The sequence below is a fragment of the Rattus norvegicus genome, chromosome 13, assembly GCF_036323735.1.
Source record: "Rattus norvegicus strain BN/NHsdMcwi chromosome 13, GRCr8, whole genome shotgun sequence".
Lineage (NCBI taxonomy): Eukaryota > Metazoa > Chordata > Mammalia > Rodentia > Muridae > Rattus > Rattus norvegicus.
This window is the reverse complement of record NC_086031.1, coordinates 49,582,128-49,601,925: the sequence shown is the minus strand read 5'-3', so window position 1 is coordinate 49,601,925 and position 19,798 is coordinate 49,582,128. Positions and strand designations below refer to the sequence as shown.

The 19,798-nt window shown below is 49.9% G+C and overlaps 1 protein-coding gene across 7 annotated transcripts in view; it reads left to right on the top strand.

Moving 5' to 3' along the window:
• Positions 1 to 19,798, top strand: part of Nav1 (neuron navigator 1) — a 252,363-nt gene that overhangs the window by 69,192 nt on the left and 163,373 nt on the right. For all 7 annotated transcript variants that reach the window (XM_063272611.1, XM_063272612.1, XM_063272610.1 and 4 more), the window contains 2 exon segments: positions 8,049 to 8,773; positions 13,349 to 13,452. In XM_063272611.1, the coding sequence (XP_063128681.1) occupies positions 8,082 to 8,773; positions 13,349 to 13,452 (796 nt within the window). In that variant the 5' untranslated portion in view covers positions 8,049 to 8,081.

Below are 19,798 nucleotides of genomic sequence, written 5' to 3'. Positions count from 1 at the left end.
TTGCCTTACTAACAGGCAGTACAGTAAGAGTGAGACTCTTGTACCCTTCCTTTCATAGCGCCCCTGTCTGTATATCTATGCTCTGGACTGCCTCTAGACCTCAGGCACCATCAGTGCCCATATTTGCATAGCGGTGTGTAGGGATGGGGAAAATCCGGGCAGCTCTGGATCTGCATTTAGCTACCGCTCTATACTGTGGAATGCTCTAGGCTCTTCTCTCCCCTTACCCTCTCTTCCTTTATTCCCCTCCACCGCTGCTTTTTTGTTTCCATATTATATATCCATCCTCCTTATGGTGTGGTGTGGTTAAGATGTTCCAGCCTTGTGAAATGGGCATCTTAACTGATTCCTCCAAAGAGCTGTGGCGCCTTTAACAGGCACTTGCGGGAGGAGCTGTCCTATCAGCACCACGGCAAGACCCACCCTGCAAAGACTGCGGGCTGCTGCATGGGCAAGTGGGGCAGAGGACGGACAGTCTAGAACTAGCAATCTGGAGAGTTCCCCAGCCTCGCAAGGGACTGCTTTCCTCCCCAAGGCCTGTCCCAGTCCTTGCAAAATGGAGGGAGCTAGCATTTAGGTTCTCACCACCTTCTAAGCTAGAGTAAAATATTTATAGGCCCAAAATACTTCTTGGCTCTGGGATTTGCAGAGCATTAAGCAGTTAGCTGGCATTTGTCCTGATGTGGCCTGGGCCTGAGAGCTTGGGTGGAGGCAGGAAAGGAGGCAGGTTCTAGCTGCTGGCTGAGAAAATGCAGGGGCTGGTTGCAAGCATGGACTCAGGAGCTAGCTGGACCGTCTAGGTGTCACCCAGCTCTGCCCTCTGTAAGCTGTGTGATCCCAAGTAAGACCCTTAACCTCCCTGTAGCCTGTGCCTCTGAAGTGGGGACAGTGGTGACACCAATTAGTAGGACATTGCAAGTTATTGCAGGTGCAATGTTTAGAATGGTGTCAGACGTGCAGCCTAGAAAGGCAACTTAAAAAGAGTTTAGTTTAAAAATAACATATAAGAGGCTGGAGAGATGGCTCGTGGGTTAAAAGCACTTCCGGCTCTGGGAAAGGACTCACGCCAGGCAGCTCACAACTGCTTGTAACTCCAGCTCTTCTGGATCCTCTGCCCTCCACAGGCATCGGCGCTTACACACGCACGCACACACCCACACATAATATTTAAAAATAAATAAAACTTTCGATATGTATTTGTCTCACCAGGATGAGTGTGTGAGAGTAGACAGTTGGAGTATAGACAAAAGGGGGATAGGGTGGAGTGATCAAGCTGCAATTTTTTGATGAGGGTGCCATGCACTATGCCGGGGGTCCTGGCATTGCTCTACCTGAAGCCACCGGCCCCTTGACTTACCTGCAGAACGTCAGGCAGTCCCATTAGGCATCTGAACTTGGAGGAGGGACAGATGTTTTCTCTAAGATAATTTCTGCCACCACCATGTGACTGTCACTATACTGGGTGTCTTATTTTTATTCCCTCATGTAATCTTCCTGAAAGCCCACGACCAGATTTTGCAGGCGAGGACTCCAAGCTTGGAAACTTGACTTGTCTAAAGCCACAGAGCAAGAACTGGTGAGCCTTCCGGACCGCTGGAAGCCTTCACGCACAGTGTGACGCGACACGTTTCCCAAACTGTTCGGTCTCTTCCTCCTTTCATGGTGGACACTTGGGTGGAATCTGGGCCGAGTGTGTCCTGCTGAAGAGTTCTGACAAGAGAATCAGCCTCCATCCTGGGGACACAGGATGGGGATACTAGAAAAAGAAGGTTATTTAAGGGCGTGGGTTAGCAGAGTCAAGCATGCAAGAAGTCCTGGATTTAATCTCTAGCACTGAATAAACAGACACGGAGGCTGATGTCTGTGATCCCAGTGAATGGGAAGTGGGGGCAGGAGGATCATTCGTTCAAGGTCATCCTTGGTTACACAGTGAGTTTCGGCCTAGAATATGTGCATTTCTGTCTCAAACAGATAAACAAATACTAGCGATAAACTATTAAAGACAGACAGAGCTGTTGTCTTTGAGGTCCTAACAACACTATTTGTTGAGGCATGGTTCTAAGTATTTTGCATTTAACTAACTTACATATTGAAACTGTGTCAGTAGGGTAGGTGCTGGCCTTGGTTCCATTTTGTAGAATGCAAAACTCAAGTTCTGGAACTTGCCAGGGGTCAGATCAAAAGCAAATGTCAGAGCCAGGCTTTGGGTCCAGAAACTTTGGTGGCTCCAAGCCCTGTTCATCACTGTGGTGCTCAATCCCACTGAAAATCAGGGTCTGGATGGTGGAGCTGATGAATAGACCCATGGGTATGCAAAACCCCGTACCAAGCCACCATTTCCAAGACTGTCAACTGCCAGCCCTGTTGCTGCCTCTCTACTGAGGCTTCACTAGATACCACATCCTTTTCTGGCCACGATGTCTCCGTGGTGCTTCGTTTTGCCTTATGGTGCTCACTGCCCAAGGTTCTTGGTGTATCTTTCAGTCCTTGAGAGCAGAACCTGGGTGTCTGCCACCTTGATTGACATAGCACCTGGCAAAGCACCTGGCAAATGGGTGGTACCCAGCTAGGGCGTGTGAATGTTGAACAGAGATCATGCCAAGAACCCTTTGGAAAGTGGGATGCTATTTGAAACATGGAATACCAATTCCCTAATGTAGCTTGTTGAGGATGGGGATCCTCAGAATGAGGACTCTAAGGGACCCTTGGGACCTTGTTCTTCTTCACCGAGACCAAAGGAAGTTTCAGATCAGAGTGCATAGTGATTTGGTGGGCTCCCTCCCTCCATCCCTAGCTTTCATCTGCCCTTGACCCTCCTCCTAAGATGGCCGTGAAGTTGTCATGAAGGATGCTGGTACTAGTAGCCACCTTGATAAAGTCAAGCATCTCCCCAGCATTGCCTTATTCTGCCTGTTCGGGACTCAAAACAACGAGAGGTAAGGGCAGAGCAGGAGCAGAGTGAGCCCCAGAGCAAGTATAGAATCCCCAAAATCATTTCACTCACTAAGAATACAGTAGCTGCCACAGCTAGCAGGCATTTGGTTGTGCCCCAAGAGAAAATATCTGGGCCTACTGATGACCTCAGGAGGCACCACTGTCCATGTCTCAGCTCAGAGCACCCCCTCCATGCATCTTTCTCCACCCCTCCTCCTAATTCCACAGTCTTTCTCCTAAGCTGTGTTAGAGTTCTCTAAAGACACAGAACTGACAGAGTGAGTATATACATATATTCATCTATAGTCATTCATTAATATATTCATAGTACTCATTCAATAAATCCCACATGTGTTTATGGGATTTATTTCAATGGCTTATAGGCTGTGGTCCAGATGATCCAACAATGGCTACCTCCTGACAGAAAGACCAAGACTCTTATAGTTTTTCAGTCCATGAGACTGGATGTCTGATGATGTTGGAGACCTAGAGGATCCTTAGAGAGGTGCTGGGCTTCGGTTACATTGGAATCCCAAAGAAGAAGGTTCTGATATCAGCAAAGGGATGCCTCAGCAGCAGGATAGATGAACTTGCCAGCAAGAGTGAAAGCAAGCAGGCAAAAAGCAAAAGCGTCCTTCCTCTCCATCCTTTTATGTGTCCAGCCTTAGGGTGGCTCTTCCTATCTCACATTGTCCAATCAACAAAATCCCTGACAGTGATGCCCAGCTGCTTGGGTTTAAGTTGAGTCTAGACGTAATCAAGTTGACAACCAAGATTAGCCGTCGTATAAGCGTCTACCCTAGCCAACATGTGTCACCAGCCACCAACTGGGCATATTAGACCTGGGGCCAGACTGGATTACCTCTATCATCTCTTCCCACTCCCCCTCCCCCTTCCCATGCCCTTATCAGTTCTCCCCTCAACTAACCCATGGCAAACAGAGTGAGGGGGCAGGGAACGTGTAGGATATGAGGAACACCAGGGAAAGAAAAGAAGGGAAACCCCCGTCTCCGTGCTGCCCAGGAGTGATTCTCTTCTGCTCTGGTTTCCAACCTATGGACTAAGTCTGCCTCCCAGCTCTACCTCTGAGAGACTCAGAACAGCCATCACAGCAAGGAGAGAGAGCTCCATGGAGCAAGGGGTGTGGAGGCTGGGGCTGGGCCCTGCTGGTGGTGAATGGAGCCTGTGGATCCACAGAGCCCACCCCATCTGCAGTATGTCTTGGCCTAACTCAGTTACCCACAGCACCATCTTCCTGTCTGGTGAAAGGGGAATAGTAAACCTTACCTTCTCAGGCTGTTGTTGTAAGGATTGGAAATGATGCTTCACTAAGAGACACAGAGGGAATAGCTTGGTAAGGGCAGGTGGCTGTGCTGGGCATCCTCTGTGTTCCCCTTACAGATGCCTGGTACCTGGAGATGCACACTCAAAGGCAAACTAGGAAAGCCCCTTGCTGAACCCTCTGCCATAGGTTAGAATAATTTGCTGCATGGGATGATTCTCTATTACTCTGAGGCTAACGTGGTTCTCCCACATCCCACTTGGGACAATGACTGTCACCTGCTTCCTATCTCTTAGAAGGCTTCCTTCTGAGGAGGAGGGTCAAGCAAGGTCCCAACTGCAGTGGAGAGGCAGGGCGGGGCCTCAGTGACCTACCAAGGTGCTGTTTTAAAAGTCCTCTCCCATCATGCTTTTAAAAAAATGATGATCTAGTGAAAGCAGAGGGGGCGTGGGTGTACTCCATTAGCGAGGGAGCTAGAAGCAGCCTGGCCTTCAGACTGTGAGAGCTGGAAATCGGGCCAGCCCTAGCCAGAGGGTATAGAGACATCTGAGGCAAGGAAGTCTCTGCAGAGCTAGGAGCTGGAGGTCCCTAGCAGATAAGGTAGGTAAGCTGGGCTCCTAATGGGGGATTGGGGTGGCCTTTGAATCAAGAAGCAACACCGTGGAGACACTCTGAACCAAGAGACAATTTCAAGATTCTCTTAAAGATGTAATTTCCAGAAGGCATGATGCTCTGAGGGGCCTGACTGGATTTGGTCCTCACATTGCATTTGGATTGGGATTAAGAATGGAAACACAAATTGGCCATGCAGCTGTTTACCATGGGGGCTAGACCATAGAAGAGACAAGCTCTTGAGCTTGAGTACAGCAGTCTAGAGCCTTTGCTGTGAGTTGACTGCGGGTTAGCTCAACATCTCCGAGCCCGGCACAGCTTGATGTTTTAGGCCAGGTCAGCAGCTTGAGCCCACATAAACCTCAGAGCTAAGGCTCGGCACCGTCACTGATGCACGGAGCCGATCGCTAAAGGGTAGGTAGGGCTGGGTAAAAGGAAGATGACAGGCTAAATCCACGGCCATGGGCTAAAGCCAGGGGCGCTCTCCTTGTTGAAGGACTCATGGTCTGTACCTCAGTAATTGTCAATATTATCCTGCCTTCATTTTTCGGGCTAAGCATGGGCAGGTTGAATACTTGTCTATGTTCCAGCAGGTACAGGCAGGACTTGCCTGAGTTCCTCCTAGGTTTCTTTGGGAGTGAGTTAGAGTTTCAATTGCTGGGAAGAGACACCATGACCAAGGCAACCCTTATAAAGGATAACATTTAATTGGGGCTGGCTTACAGATTCAGGGGTTTGTCCATTATCATCAAGGCCCATGGGAAACATGGCGGTGTCAGGGCAGGCATGGGGCTGGAAGGGCTGAGAGTTCTACATCTTGTACTGAAAGCAGTCAGAGGAAGACACTATCTTTCAGGCAGATAGGAGGAAGGTCTCTAAATCCATCCCCACAATGTGACACACTTTCTCCAACAAGGCCACACCTCCTAACAGTGCCCCTGGACCAAGCCTATTCAAACCACCCCAGGAGGGTACTTATTGGTCTTTTGCTTCAGCACTGAGGACAAAGCAGGACAGGCAAAGGGTGACTCACTCTCTCAGTCCTTCCTGATGGGCAGGCTCTGAGTGCATAGTGGGGAAGCAGGAGCCAGATGAACCTTGACTGTGGTCCTGTAGGTACCGACACTGGAGGGACAGAAGAGAACTTGTCATGGTTTCTGAATACACGTGGCTTTGCTAACCACCGCCAATGGAGCAGGTGGAAGGGACTTTAGCTCTTCCAGTGATGGCATCATGCCACCAAACTATGAACTGGAGGAAAGGGGGGAGAGGGCATGGCGTCTCCTTCTTGTCATCTGCTGGGAAGTTGAGCCTCTGTACACTGACTCGGAGCCTTCAAGCCAATCTACAAACCCACCCCTGCTTAACACTCCAGGTTAATTTCTTATGGACTGGTCCCAGGTCCCCGCTCAAAGGTCAGAGAGAGGCGTAAACAACCCCAGTCAGCTGCTGACTGCTTCTGTCAGCATGAGAGTGGCTGTGTGGGTGGCCTCAGGTGGACCGACCAAGCTTTGGGAGTTTTCTTCGCAATCCACAAAGGTCCTTGTCACCACTGTCACAGTGATAACAGTTTATCCCACCAAAAGGCAACCTGAGCATTTTCATTGCACATAAATCTTTGCCCACATCTTTAATCATGTTCCTAGGACAATTTTCTAGATTTGCCATTGTTCCCACAGTGGGATAAAGGGCCTGGTTCTTACCAACGGTCCGTGTTACAATTTTCAATAAGATAGTAATCGATACCAACATATGAGAGCCTGTTTCATTTGCATGTTTAAGTCTTTGAATGGAAGCCCAGCCTGGTGGCCCATGTCTTTCATCCCAAGCACGTGGGAGTCAGACACACTGACCTCTGTGAATTTTAGTTGGCTCTGCTTATCAGGTTCCAGGCCAGGCCAGGATGCAAAGGGAGCCTTTGTCTTTGTTTTGGATGACTTCATATTGCTCCTATGGATTTTTGTTTATTGTTTACCCCCCCTTTTAAAAGATTTATTTATTTATTATATATAAGTACACTGTCGCTGTCTTCAGACACACCAGAAGAGGGCATCAGATCTCATTACAGATGGTTGTGAGCTGGGAATTGAACTCAGGACCTCTGGAAGAGCAGTCAGTGCTCTTAACCACTGAGCCATCTTTCCAGCCCTGTTTCCCCACCCCCTTTCTTGTGCATGGTAAAGGTCTTGTCTTTTGAGGCAATGATTCTTTGCTTTCCACACTTGTAGCAGGTATCCCTGTAGTTTTTTGAATGCCTGCAAAAGGTTATTATTTTTTTTAAAAAATCCATATAGAAAGTTTAACTTTTATGTATTCAAAACCTATTGGCATTTCCTTGATTATATCTGCCTTTGATGTGGTGCTTAAGAAGTTCTTTCCTATAACAAACGTATGGATGCGTTCGTGTCTGTATTCTGTAAATTCTTATATTTTGATTTTTTTTAAGGCTTAACTCCAATTGATCTGAGTTTTATCACATATGTCTTTGTAAAGTGCTACAAATTCTCTTTGAATTGAGAGCAATTACTTCACTCATTAACGTGGCAGAATTGGTGACTAGGAGAAGGGGAGGGAGAGAGAGAACTGGAAGAGAGGTGGGATGGTTAACGGTCACGGCTAAAGAGAAGGATGAAGGGCTATTGACAGGAGGTTATCTGGGGCAGCAGCTTTGACCTACAGGTGTGGGGGCAGGAAATGGCAGAGAACAGTTTCGCCAAGGCAGGAGGTAGATGAGGATCCAGCAAAGACACTGGGCCAGGTGCTCAAACCGCCCCCCCCCATGGTGGTGGGGGTGGGGAGAGCAAGGAGGACCAGAAGAGAGCTCATCAACAAGGAAGGTAAGAGAGTGGGAGGCCTAAGAGGAGACAGGCTCACTAGTTACAAGTTTCTGAGTTGGGGGAGGAACTGGGGTCTTCACGTCATTGGTCCAGTGGCTTGTAGAAGAATATTGCGTTTTCCTTGGAAGGTGTCTTGAGAACCCGGGGTACCATGAAGAGGTCTGAGCTGTGAGGTAGTCTGTCTCCATTACCAGAGAGGAGCAGAGTCTAGGAACGCTAAGCAAAGCAGACATGTAGAGCATGGCCTTTTCACACACAGGCATGTTTGTCTAGAGTCAAGCAGGAAGCCCGTGGCTCTCTATCAATGCCAGCATGATTCTTATGTACTAGGGACAGGGACTTGGGACTTTACCTGACGTTCTCCCTTTGTCCCCTCTCTGCAGGATCCTAATGCTGCCCTACCTCTGCTGCTGACCATGAATGGGATGGCCAACGTGAATTCCGCCAGCCGTCCACACTATGCCTCTTCTATCCCCGTGCCTCGAGCCTCCTCTCAGACCAGGATTCACACCCCAGGCGCTTCTCCTCAGCTGCGGCCTCGCCAACAGGCTGACTTGGCCCTGAGCCCCCAGCGAGGGGTCTCCCCAAGAAGGGGCAAGGCTGCAGTCTCTTCTAGAAACTCATCCCCCAAGGCCTACAGGGGAAGAGGAACCCCCAGGGGTGCAGGGCCAGCCAGGGAACTGGCTGGGAGCGTAGAAAGCCTTCCTGGCTCCCCTTGGAACAGCCCCAGGGTAACCCCCAAAACAGGATCCAGAAGAACTGGGGAAACACAAAGCACTCAGAAGAAGAAGACCCAGGAAGGAATTCCAGTTCGCCAGACCCGAGGAAGGAGCCCGCCCCAGACAAGCTGTCATGGAGAGACACAAATTCCAGGGCCTCCTGAAGGTCGACTGCCTTCTGGCTGTCGTGGAAAAGATCAAAGAAACATCAACTACAAAGCCCCTAGGTGTCTGGAGCCCGAGGAAGGGGAAGCTTCGGGGACTTCCTCTCCAGTGCTCAGCCCTGTACAGAGCGCAAGGCCCTCTGCTACTCCTGGGGTCATTAGCTTTTCCTCAGCCCATCAGCAGAGCCAGCCAATCACAGCCACGGTAGCCCCCTTTCAGTACAGGTGAGCTGGGGAGCAGCCTGGGAGAGAAAGGGGGAACTGTGAGGAGATCAAGGGGGAAACTCAGAGAACAGAGGCTTTGGTGACATAGTATGGAGGACACAGAGCCAGAAGGGAAAGGGGGATGGCTGGAAACACGGGAGTGTGGTGAACTGAGATAGGACTGCAATCTAAAGTCTCTGGCTTTCTCCCCTCTGGGCCCTTGACAATAAACAGGAGCTCATGAAGAGACTCCTAAAGTGGCCATTTCACACTCTCTTGGAAATGATGAAACTATATTTGGGTATTAAAGGTGTGTGAGCAGCCAGATACACAGGCAGGTGCACCAGCAGGTGCTTTGGGCTTGCCAAATTTGTGTAGGCTGCTTGCCACCGCTGCGTGTTAGACAAACGGCGTTGTCTTGAGCACCAAGTCTTCAGTTGCTTGAGCAGAGAGACCTAACTGTGCTGTTCTCCTAGCGCTCTCGTGCCTGTCTGTCTGTCCACCTCTCTTTCCCTCACCTGCTTGTTTGCACCACTTGTCACAGTGCCTTATGCCTGTTGAAACGCGCGGCATATTGTCGGTCAGTACTACTTCTTAAGTCGACAGGCAGGTACTGTTGTCATTGGCAGTGGCAGCATATTCGAAGCAGCGTGGTCAACGTGCCAGCCTCCTTCCCCAGCTGGCACACATGGCGAGCTAAGTGCATAGAATAACATTTAGCCAACTAGGCTTTTTAAGTAAAAAAAAAAAAAAAAAAACTCTTTAGTAACATGACCACATTAAGTAAACTAAACTTTAATTACTAATCATTATATAGGTTAGAAATGCCAGGATGAAAATTGAACCCCTTCTTGACTACACTCGCTCCCTCCCTCCCCAACACACACACACAAATTCCTGTGCTAATATAGGAAGTAGCTGTCCCTTTGCATTTGGGTATATAAAGGCTTTTGCCTCAGCCCCTGGGTACTGGGGACTCTTGAGACATCACAGCAATTGAAGGCCAGGGCCTTAGGAACATCACCCGTTCTTCACTAGAGGTCAGCTGGTATGTTTAGATCTCTAGACAAGAGTGTGCAACTTTATATCACAGTAGTAGGTGTTGGGACCCGGGACAAGGAAATTAATATCCACCATATTCTGCGTGTGGTCAGGCCTATTTTCAGTACTACATTGGGTTACGAACACTACGTTTTACAAGGACATCCATGCACCGAAATTCGTCCGGAAAAGGGCTGACAGCTCGGCGAGGAGTCCCTCGGAGGTGTCTTAAGAGCGACTAGGGGATGTGAGGAAGTTTGCCTGCTTTGGAAAGGGAAGGTGCAGGATGGCGTATGAGCTGTTCTCAAATATGGGAAAGACTGTCACGTTGTAAGATGAATTAGTTTGCTTGGGCCAGCTCCAAAGAGCTGACTCAATGTCAGAGTGTGGCTCAAGATAGACTTGAGGCTGGATAGAAAGAAGTTTCCAACAGCAAGAGAGGCTCACAAACGGCCCGTAAGGCAGGGTTATATTACTACAGGATCCCAGCTGATTCCACAGCCCAGGAGAGTTCTCCGCTAGGCAAGCCCTTCTGCCCAACTGCACGTATAGACTCAATGCACAAATGTCCCTTTCCCTAAGGGGCAGGTCACGTCTGACCCTTTTTTCCCCTCTACCTGAGATTCTGAAACTAAAGCTAAATCAAGAAACAGACTCAGGGAAGGCCTTCTTTTTGCTTTCTCTCTTGTTAGGCGTCAAACCACTAGCATCCTAGGCAAGGGCTCCACTACCAGACCCCCACCTTCATTTGAATGGCAGCTAAATGCCTCCCTGGTGACTATGACTCTCTTCTCCTACCTGATTCCCTTCATTTTGAATTCATTCTTTGGGAAAAAGTGCCTAGGTATTAAATAGTCTAAGATATTTCATTATCCACCCTACAAGTCCCCTGGTATATTTACAGTCTGGCATTTTTCAAAGAGGTCAGCCTGTTTCCCTCTGAACATTCTAATGCAACTTAGAGAGAGAACTATGCTTCCACCGTTCAGCAAACATGGACCGTATGTTTGCATTTTTTAAGAGGAGCGGGTTTGCTATACCACCTCTCCGGGAAGAGCTGTCCTTACCCACCATCCTTAGCCCCCTGCACTTCTTAGTCCCTTGGTTGTGGTTGGAGGATGGGTCACAGCTCGATCGAGTAAGATTTGGATGGAGGATACCCCGGCATGCTGTAGGCAGATGGGCTGGATCTCCGCACACTCTGCACGGCCGAGAGCTGCTGCCATAGACTTGCTCTGCCAAGAGCTTGGCTGGGCCACCCATCTAGGCTCTATAGCCAAGGAGCTGCCATCTGTTCCCTAGAATCCATAGACATCCTGTTTTCCTGGAAATCCATCGCCACCCCCAACACCTTGGGCTTCTGTAAAAGCTCAGGTGAATGCAGAAGCAAACATTAATGGGGGTCCTCTTCTTCTCCAGCATGGTCCAGGAAACGAGTCCATTACCCATGGTTCACTTCACCTCCCAGCCTTCTGTTTTTAAGATCATGAGTGTGGCCATCCCAAATGCTCACTGACTCCCATCTCTCACCTCTCACCTCTTCTTGATGCCCTTCTTCCTTGGGCCCCAGAAGGCAGAATGCCCCTCTGGCCATCTTCCAGGTTTTGGTTCACACATCCAATTCCATCACAGCTTCCTCCTTAACTCCCACAGTTCCTTGAAAGGTCACAGCATCGGGGCTGGGGATTTAGCTCAGTGGTAGAGCGCTTACCTAGGAAGCGCAAGGCCCTGGGTTCGGTCCCCAGCTCCGAAAAAAAGAACAAAAAAAAAAAAAAGAAAAAAAAGAAAGGTCACAGCATCTATATCATAATCTATTGTCTCTCCACTTACCAAGAGCTTCCTTTCCCGATAGTGCACACTTTCAGTCCTCAGCCTTGTCTTGGGTCAGACTGGAGTTAAGGAGTTGGTTAAAGGTGTCCAGAATGTAGGGTCATTGAAGTCACCAATGCGGTTTTTCTCCTCTCTGGTTCAGCCCCCTCTCCCTGACTTTGTTGTCCTGTCCTTCTGGGCTGAAAGGCAGGACAAGCCCTGGCATATAGAGAGACGTAAGACAGGTATAGACACAGGTTTAGAGCCAACCAAGAGAAGAGAGGCAAAGGCTACCTTCCTCCATGCTCCTAGTTCTGGGGTTCCTGGTACCTACAGGTGATTCAGTCTCATCTGCCCTTGTAACACAATGTGGCAGTCAAAGCCAGGTAGCACCTATATGCTCCAAGACAGACACTGCCTAGCTCTCTCTATATGATGCTAACCAATGAAACCTTTAATACATAGCGTTCCCTTGCCTCCACAAAATATCTGTCAGTTTCACAACAATAGGTCGCATGCCCATGCTATTTTTTTCCCAAGAAAACAACAGTCTCCTTTCTCTGTGTCTCCTCAACTGCTCAATACTTGGGTAGATCGAATGTCCCCACCATATCAAGCACCTCCCAGAGGCCAGCATGAGATCTCCTGCTTTCTCAGTTTACTCCACCCCGCCTCATTTGGTGCTGGGTACCCATCTGAGGGCTGGCAGGCACACAACACCCCAAGACTGCCCAGAAGGCTTAGAGCAAGGCAGCTATAGCCACAGATCCTTCCTGCAAGCACAGACAGTCAGACTGTAACTCTAGCCGGGCCCTTTAGAGGTCATCTTTCCCTCCTGATGAAAGCCAGGCACAGAGAGGGGAAGGTGTTCCCTGGGTTACACAGTGAGCTCACGGCAGAGCTGGATTCAAGAGCCCCAGACAGAGAGGTACTGAAAAAAGTGAAAACCTAAGAGACAAATAGCAGCACTAGAGACTCCCAGGATTCCCTGGCCCAGCCTGTCAATTTCCCCTCTTGTCTGCACAGCCTTCCCTTCCCCCTCCTGCCAAGCTGCCAAAGGGTCCATTTAGCTGGTGACATCGGGGCGGGGATATGGGGGTAGGCGGGACTGTTCTGAGCCCAGGGTAATTGCATGTAAGGAGAGCTCCCACAGCCTTTGTTCCTGGAGCGGTTGTATGGTTGGGGCTGTGTTCTGAGGTCTGTGCACTTGGTAGCCAGTGCCCAGAGACCTCGCCCTTCCCGTTGGCACCATGGGCCTAGCTTGGACTTGTCTTCCCGGGAGTCACAGTGGCTCAGACTGAGCCTACTCCTCCATTCCTGACCTCGTGTGCTTGAGGTGAGCAATTCCACAGAGGCCAGATGCCCTCTGAGTGCCTGGAGTCTGTGGCTTCAACTTCAGACAGCTCTTCCCTGCCAACATGCTCTCTGTCGAGCAAACATGACCATCTTAAGGGCGAGAATCACAGCAGGCAGAAGACTCCCAGCCGGAGCTACTGGGGCATCTAACTGCTCTGTGAATGGTGTACACTGCTGGGCTGCAAAGGGTAACAGATGTTGAACATTCCCGTGCCCTTGGAGACTCCTTCCTGGTCCAGCTCTGCTGCTTGCTGGAGTGTTTTTGTCTGTAAGCACATCCCCAGGAGGCCTAGGCATTGTAGAAGAGAGGACCCAAGCACAAAAAACGGTTTGCCAAACTCCACAGGGGGGCTTTGAGGTCATGAGTAACCTTTCCTTCTCGTCCCACAGATTACAGACAGACCAAGAACCTGGCCCCGTTCCTCAGGAAAGCAGGGTCCTTGATGGATATACCAGCCCCCCTATCAGGACTGAGGACAGCTTTTCCTGCGTGGGTAAGTACCCTGGGAAAGATTTCCTATACGGGACCTGCTGTCTGAACTCTTCCTATCTCTGAGGGATAGAAGTGGCCTGGGCGAGGACCAGCTTCATTTCTGTTGTTTTAGGATAGGAGCCTAAGCTGGCCTCAAACCTGTCATTCTTCAGCCTCAGCACTGGCCTTATAGATGGTACTACCACACCCAGCTAAAATTTATCTCTTTTTTAAAAAATTGTTTTTGTTTTGTGGCAGGGTCTTACTATGTAACCCCTGGCTGGACTAAACCTTGCAATGAAGGCTATCTACCAAGCTAGCCCTAAAGCTTTCAAAAATTAAAATGTCATGACACACATGGAGGTCAGGGGTCAACTCGTAAGAATTGGTTCTCTCCCTCCATCGTATGGGTTGCAGGGTTGAAATCAGGTCATCAGCCTTGATAACAGGTGCCTGTGTCTGCCCAGCCTCCTCGGCCCTCAGGCCTGTCTCTTGACGGGAGACAGTCACCTGTGAACTGCCCCGAAGATTTCCCCCTTGCTTGACTCAACTCATAGTAAAGCTGTCAAGCCTACCAGCACTTCAGGGTCAGGCTAGGAAGGTGGCCACAAGGGGGGCCAATGTTTATCCAGTGCTCAGATAGTGAGAATCTCTGTGTACGTCACAGGGAGATCACAGTAGAGAGGCAACAAGCTGGGAGAGAGAAAGGCAGGTTGTAGTAAAACCCAAGTTCAACATGACGGTGCTGGGAGCCAGGGTGGCAGTCCAGCGCTACCTACCTGGCTGCCCAACGCCCGCCTTACTCCCAGGAACACTCATAACAACAAGTCACTCCCACACATGCACCCCTCTCTGTGTCCCCATAATCACAATGTCATCCAGTGACTCTGTGTGACCCCCAGTACACATATACTGTTAACAAACCCAAAGGCCCGAGACTGACCCAGAAGACCCTTGACTTTATTCCCAGCAATACACTTGTTCCAAGTACATCCTCAGGTGTCAGTATCCCTGGATGCGCACACGATGAACAAATAACCAAGTGCCTTGTGACCCATTGACTGGGACTAAGACAGTCACATTCTAAAGGCCCTATAGGATTTACCTTTGTGTGTTGATTGATTTCCTTGCAGCCTTAAAACAGAAAAATATACCTTGGAATCCAACAACGTGTAATACCAAACAAAGTACACGTGATAGCACACTGCAGGGAACAAACGCTATCTGTCAGTGGCCCCGGCCAAGGGAGAGTTACTCCAGCAAAAGCAATACACTTGGTTTTGTTTGTGGTGCTGAGGATTGAACCTAGGGGCTTGTACATGCCAGACACATGGTGGACTGCTGACACTGCCAGTCCATAATGAACTTGCTTTTAGAAGACCCAAGGCTATTCAGAAGGTTGGTCTCATAGCTTCGTTGCTGGACTCTGGGCTCACAGCCTGGCCTTGACATCATTTGTTATGGGTAGCATGCCTCTGTGTCTTCTTCTCCCTGCTGGGCAGGTGGGAAGGTGAGCTGGCTCTCTGGAGCCATCTCTAGAGAGCTCAACAGCATTGATCCCGGAAGACTGCAGCGCTACCACACTGGCTTCCTATAGCAGGCCTTGCAGAGGAAGGTTCTAGGGCAGGGCCTGGGCATTTAAAGGGCAAGCACCTCCTCCCACAACAAATACACATGCAGGGCATGGCAGGGACAAAAGTAAACCGAATTTCACAGGCGCTGACAGAGCGTCAGAATAGAATGTGGTAACCAGGAAACTATGTGCAACTCTATTTTTACATTTGTAGTTCTGTTAGCGTAATGGCTTCCTTATGTGTGTACCACATTGTTAGGCTAATGAGCTCCATCCACCTAGCCAGGCGCTCCTTACTCATCCTGACCCCTGTGAGCTGGGACGAGGACTTTTGCTCTTCATGTCCGCTGCAGGCTGACATTGGGGAGCCCTTTGACTTGTTAGCTTGGATGCCACCCTCTCCAGTCAGATCTCAAAATGTCCACTAGATCCCAGGTTAGGTGATCCCTGTGGGGAAGGCGAATGAACTCTGGGGATGAGATTCACAAGAACAGAGGGAAGCCCCAGCCTCCCCAGGGACACCTAGGGAAGGGATCAAGGTTCACGGACTGCCTCTGTTGGGGTCCTTGCTGGTTGTCATGGTGACAGACCCATCTTTGTGGAGGATCCACTGAACTCTTCTTTGATGGGTTAGGTGGGGAGAGATTTAAGATATGCCTTCTTTGTGGGGGACCCCACTCTTTCCTGAGCTTGAAGAACAGGGAGAGGGGAAGAAAGGAAAGAGCAGGGTTTCCACTTCGTTTTGCTCTTTTACTTCTGAACTCACTCGGGACACGTCCTGAGTCACTCTCTTGTGTCAGGAAGTGCCCAGTGAGCATTTTCTTTGTGTTAGACACTTGCTGACACTGTAGAAAATGAGTAAGACTTTAACCTGACCTCAAGGATTCACAGTTTAGGGGTTCACTCTGCAAGTTCTTTCGGAGCATCTTTGTCCCCAGTGTCTCACCCAGTGTCCTGCCGGTGTGCCTGTTGACAAAGGCTGTGCCGGGCATGCATAAACCATGCTGCAGTAGGGCCCACATCACTGCCACTTCTTGTGGAAGGATAACAGGGCGCCTTGGAGCACATGCATGCAGCTGCTTCCTGGTTGCTGGCTATATTGTTTTAATACTAGCCCATGGGAGATGAGGCCTTTAAGCTCAGGTATGGCCCCTGCCTGTTGGTGAATTCCCTGTGTTTGATGAGCAAGGAGCCCAGAGTGAACAGTCTGTCACTTGTGCCTTCCATGTAAGCCAGGTTTGCTCTTCCAGCTGAGAAGACGCCACTAGTCTTTACTCTCTCATAAGCACGGGGGAGGTGCAGGGTCCCAGAAGGGATAGAGAAGGAGAATGCCAGAGAGTTCTCTCTGCCATATACCCCACTTTAAAACAAAACAAAACATAACCTTACTCTGCCTGAAATAGAGTCCAAACAAGTACTTCATGATCTTTATATAGCAAGAAGAAAATCTCCCATGATGCCTTGCCACCATGCTGGGGCGTTAGGGATGATGGCCTTCATGTGCGCCAAAGACTATCCACAGCCAGCTGTTCCTTCTGCTTTGCCCTGGGGGCAAGAGTGTCAGACTCCAGGCCACAGGTGTTTGTGCACGTTCCCTGACTATCCCAGGGTGCACCTGGGTCTTCCAGGGACAGCTTGGCTCTGGGCCCATCGCCTCACACTCACTCTGCATCGCCGGGACTCTCTCTGCATGCAGCCGTCCTCAGACCTTAATTTGAACAGGCAAGGAAACCAGGGCCGACTCTGCCACATGCCCACATGTGTGAGGCTGTGTGCAGGACTGGAAAGGGTCGCCTTGAGGTTTACACGGATTCCTTAATTGCTTCCACTTTGTGGCATGTTTGAATGAGTGTTAAGTGGACACACACTGAAGAGATCTTTTCTCATAGAAACATGTGTCACTGGGGAACCAACCAGAGACTCCTCTCTGCCTCCTTCCCACATGAGGGCTGATACACACATAGACCGGGACGGGCCTGTGCAGTTTGCCTCTGGCTGGGAGATTTTACTTGTTGTTGGTGTCTTTTCCACTGGTGAGATGACTGTCTTTAAGCCACAGTTCATGCCTTTGGGGATCGGGGTGCAGAGCAGCGCTCGTTCTAAGGAAGCTGTTATGGCTTTCACAGTATAGCTGCTGTGACTTAGTCTGGGACAAGAGTGCGGAATGAGTGCTGTGCTCTTCGGGGGGAGGGTGCAGAGATGGCTGTGCACTCATTGAACAGCACAGAGGTGCGAGCCGACATCAAAGACCACCGTGAGTAAAAACTTCACTGGACCTTGGCCTCGTTTTCCCTGAGGAGGAAAAGCCTTAGCCTTATGATTGATGGTGGTGAGTCAACAGATGGACTAAAACCAGGACCATTGCCACCCAAGTCCTGAAACACGAAGGTAGCCAAATGATAACGGAGGCCCAGCATTTATCGCATGCCTGCTATGTGTCAGCATGCACTAGGCACTTGCACAGGAAGTCCTTTGTGAACTCGGTGTTGGCTCTTCGACACTACTTGCTCAGTTTAGAAATAAAAGAACTCGGGGCTCTGAAACCCGTCTAAAGGCTCGACACTCCGGGCTGTGTCAGGATTTGAGCCCTGCTTGTCTGAAGGTCATGCCCTTCTCTGTGCATCTCCTGGCCTTGCCATCTGCCATTAGGGCTCACTGTGGTTACTGCACGAGGTCCAAGCGCAGCTCAGTTGCCAAAGACCCCCTGCCAAGTGGCAGGGAAGAAAATGGGGTCAGCGAGCCACACTCCTTACCTCCGTTTCCCTCCACCCCAGCGGATCAGGATGTTGCTACACCTCTGTCATTCTGGGTCCGTGTCATTTCATGCTGAGTTCACACGGCTGTGTTCCCTGTCCTCTGGGGACTTCTGGGCCCAGATAAACCTGATGTCCCAGCCATCCAATTGTGAGACATGCACACAATTGACCAGAAAACAGAGTGAGTTCGGAGTGGATGCTATGTCCTCCAGGGCTATGCCGCAAGTGGGGCAGAGGGGGAGGCCCCAGTGTGGCAGAGCTCAGAAGGCCCTTCTTACCTAAACACTGCAGCCATCTGGGACCAAGTAGGCTTCCAGGAGTTGAGGTGGAGGGCAATAACACTTGTAGCAGCAACTGATACTCATTGTAGCTTTCTGTAAGCCAAGCATCCTTAGAGCACATTTAATCGGCCCAATCCGGCATGAGGGCTGCAGCCTGGCCCTGCAGCCTTCTTCTCAGCTCCAGACTGGCCAGTTGCACAGCACTGGAGAAGACAACTTCTCTGTGCCTTCCTTACTCTGGGTTGTTTCTGGGGTCAATAAAGGTAGCTTTTGAAGCTGGGCATGGTGGCTCACACTTGTAATTCTCATACTTAGGTGGTGGAGACAGGGAGATTTGAGAGTTCAAGGTCATCCTTGCCTAAAGAGTAAGTTCAAGGCCAGCCTGGGCTATATGAGACTGTGTTTCTAAAAACAGTATTAAAGGAGTGAGTGAATACATACATACATACATACATACATACATACATACATACACCCTCCCCTTCAGGTTAGTGGGAATTAAAGCTTCCATGTGGGTACTTAGTTAATTATTTAATGAGGGCCCAGTATTATAAGTGCTATGCTTTTCATCCCACCGTACAGATGGGAAAACTGCAGTACAAAGTACTTAAATGATTTTGCCCGACTTGGTTCATTCAGGATTTGAACCCAGGCAGCCCATCTTTGGGGGCTGTACACTCAGCCATATATGCTATGACCTTGTCGAAGATGTATTGAGTTCAGTGAGGGGTCCATGCCTGAGGGACGAAGCGTTGGGAGGGCCAACCTGGCAGAGCCTGCCTCTGTGAGGGGTCCAAAGGAAGGGGCTAGAGGAGGGAGGTCATCTGAGGTATCCTGCCAGAGGGGATTGAAATAGAAAGAGAGGGATCTGGATTCTGCTGGCTCGGAGGAGGGAGGGGGAGCGAGAAGACTGAGCGACTCCTCCCGACAGCATTTGGCTGGCAATGAGATTTATCTCCAGAGCAAATTGAACCCAGTAGGAACAGTTTTTAGCAAATATCAAGAACTGCAGAAGCTGGGCAGCCTGGAGTTCCCTTTCCCAGTGTTGCCCTGGGCCAGGCCCTCCTCATATCACCCCTACTGCAGGTATGAGAGTGGCTCCGCCCAGCGTTTGCCACTTTGAGTTTTCAAAACATAGTACGTGGAGTCGGTAAGGCCCAGTTTTCCTGTTTTCTGCTACACTAAAACCTCTGCCTGCCCAACCCCGGAAGGAATTAATGTTCAACAGCAACCTTTTATTATACATAAGCACACTGTCGCTGTCTTCAGACACACCAGAAGACGGCATCAGATCCCATTACAGATGGCTGTGAGCCACCATGTGGTTGCTGGGATTTGAACTCAGGGCCTCTGAAAGAGCAGTCAGTGCTCTTAACTGCTGAGCCATCTCTTCAGCCCGAACAGCAACCTTTTAGTTAAGCACTTACTATGTGCCAGGTAGTATCCTAGAAGTTTGAACAAAATGGGCAGAAAGCTTCTGTCCTTGAGGAGTTTAGGATGCAGTTGGGAGCTGTGCAGCCGTGCAGGATCCACAGAGAATCCAGCAATGCTTCTGCCCTGACCTGTGTGTCCCATCCCAGAGATCAGAGTAGAGGGCTAGCCTCCCAACACCCTTGAAACTAGAAGCATCGGTAGTGGTTCAGTTCCCGTTCCTCATGGTGGAAAAGCTGAAGGAGATTCGGGAGATTGAAGCAGTTATTGGGGCAGTGAATACATGCACCCCAGTGCCCAGCCCTCCCCTCTAGCTGCCGATACAGT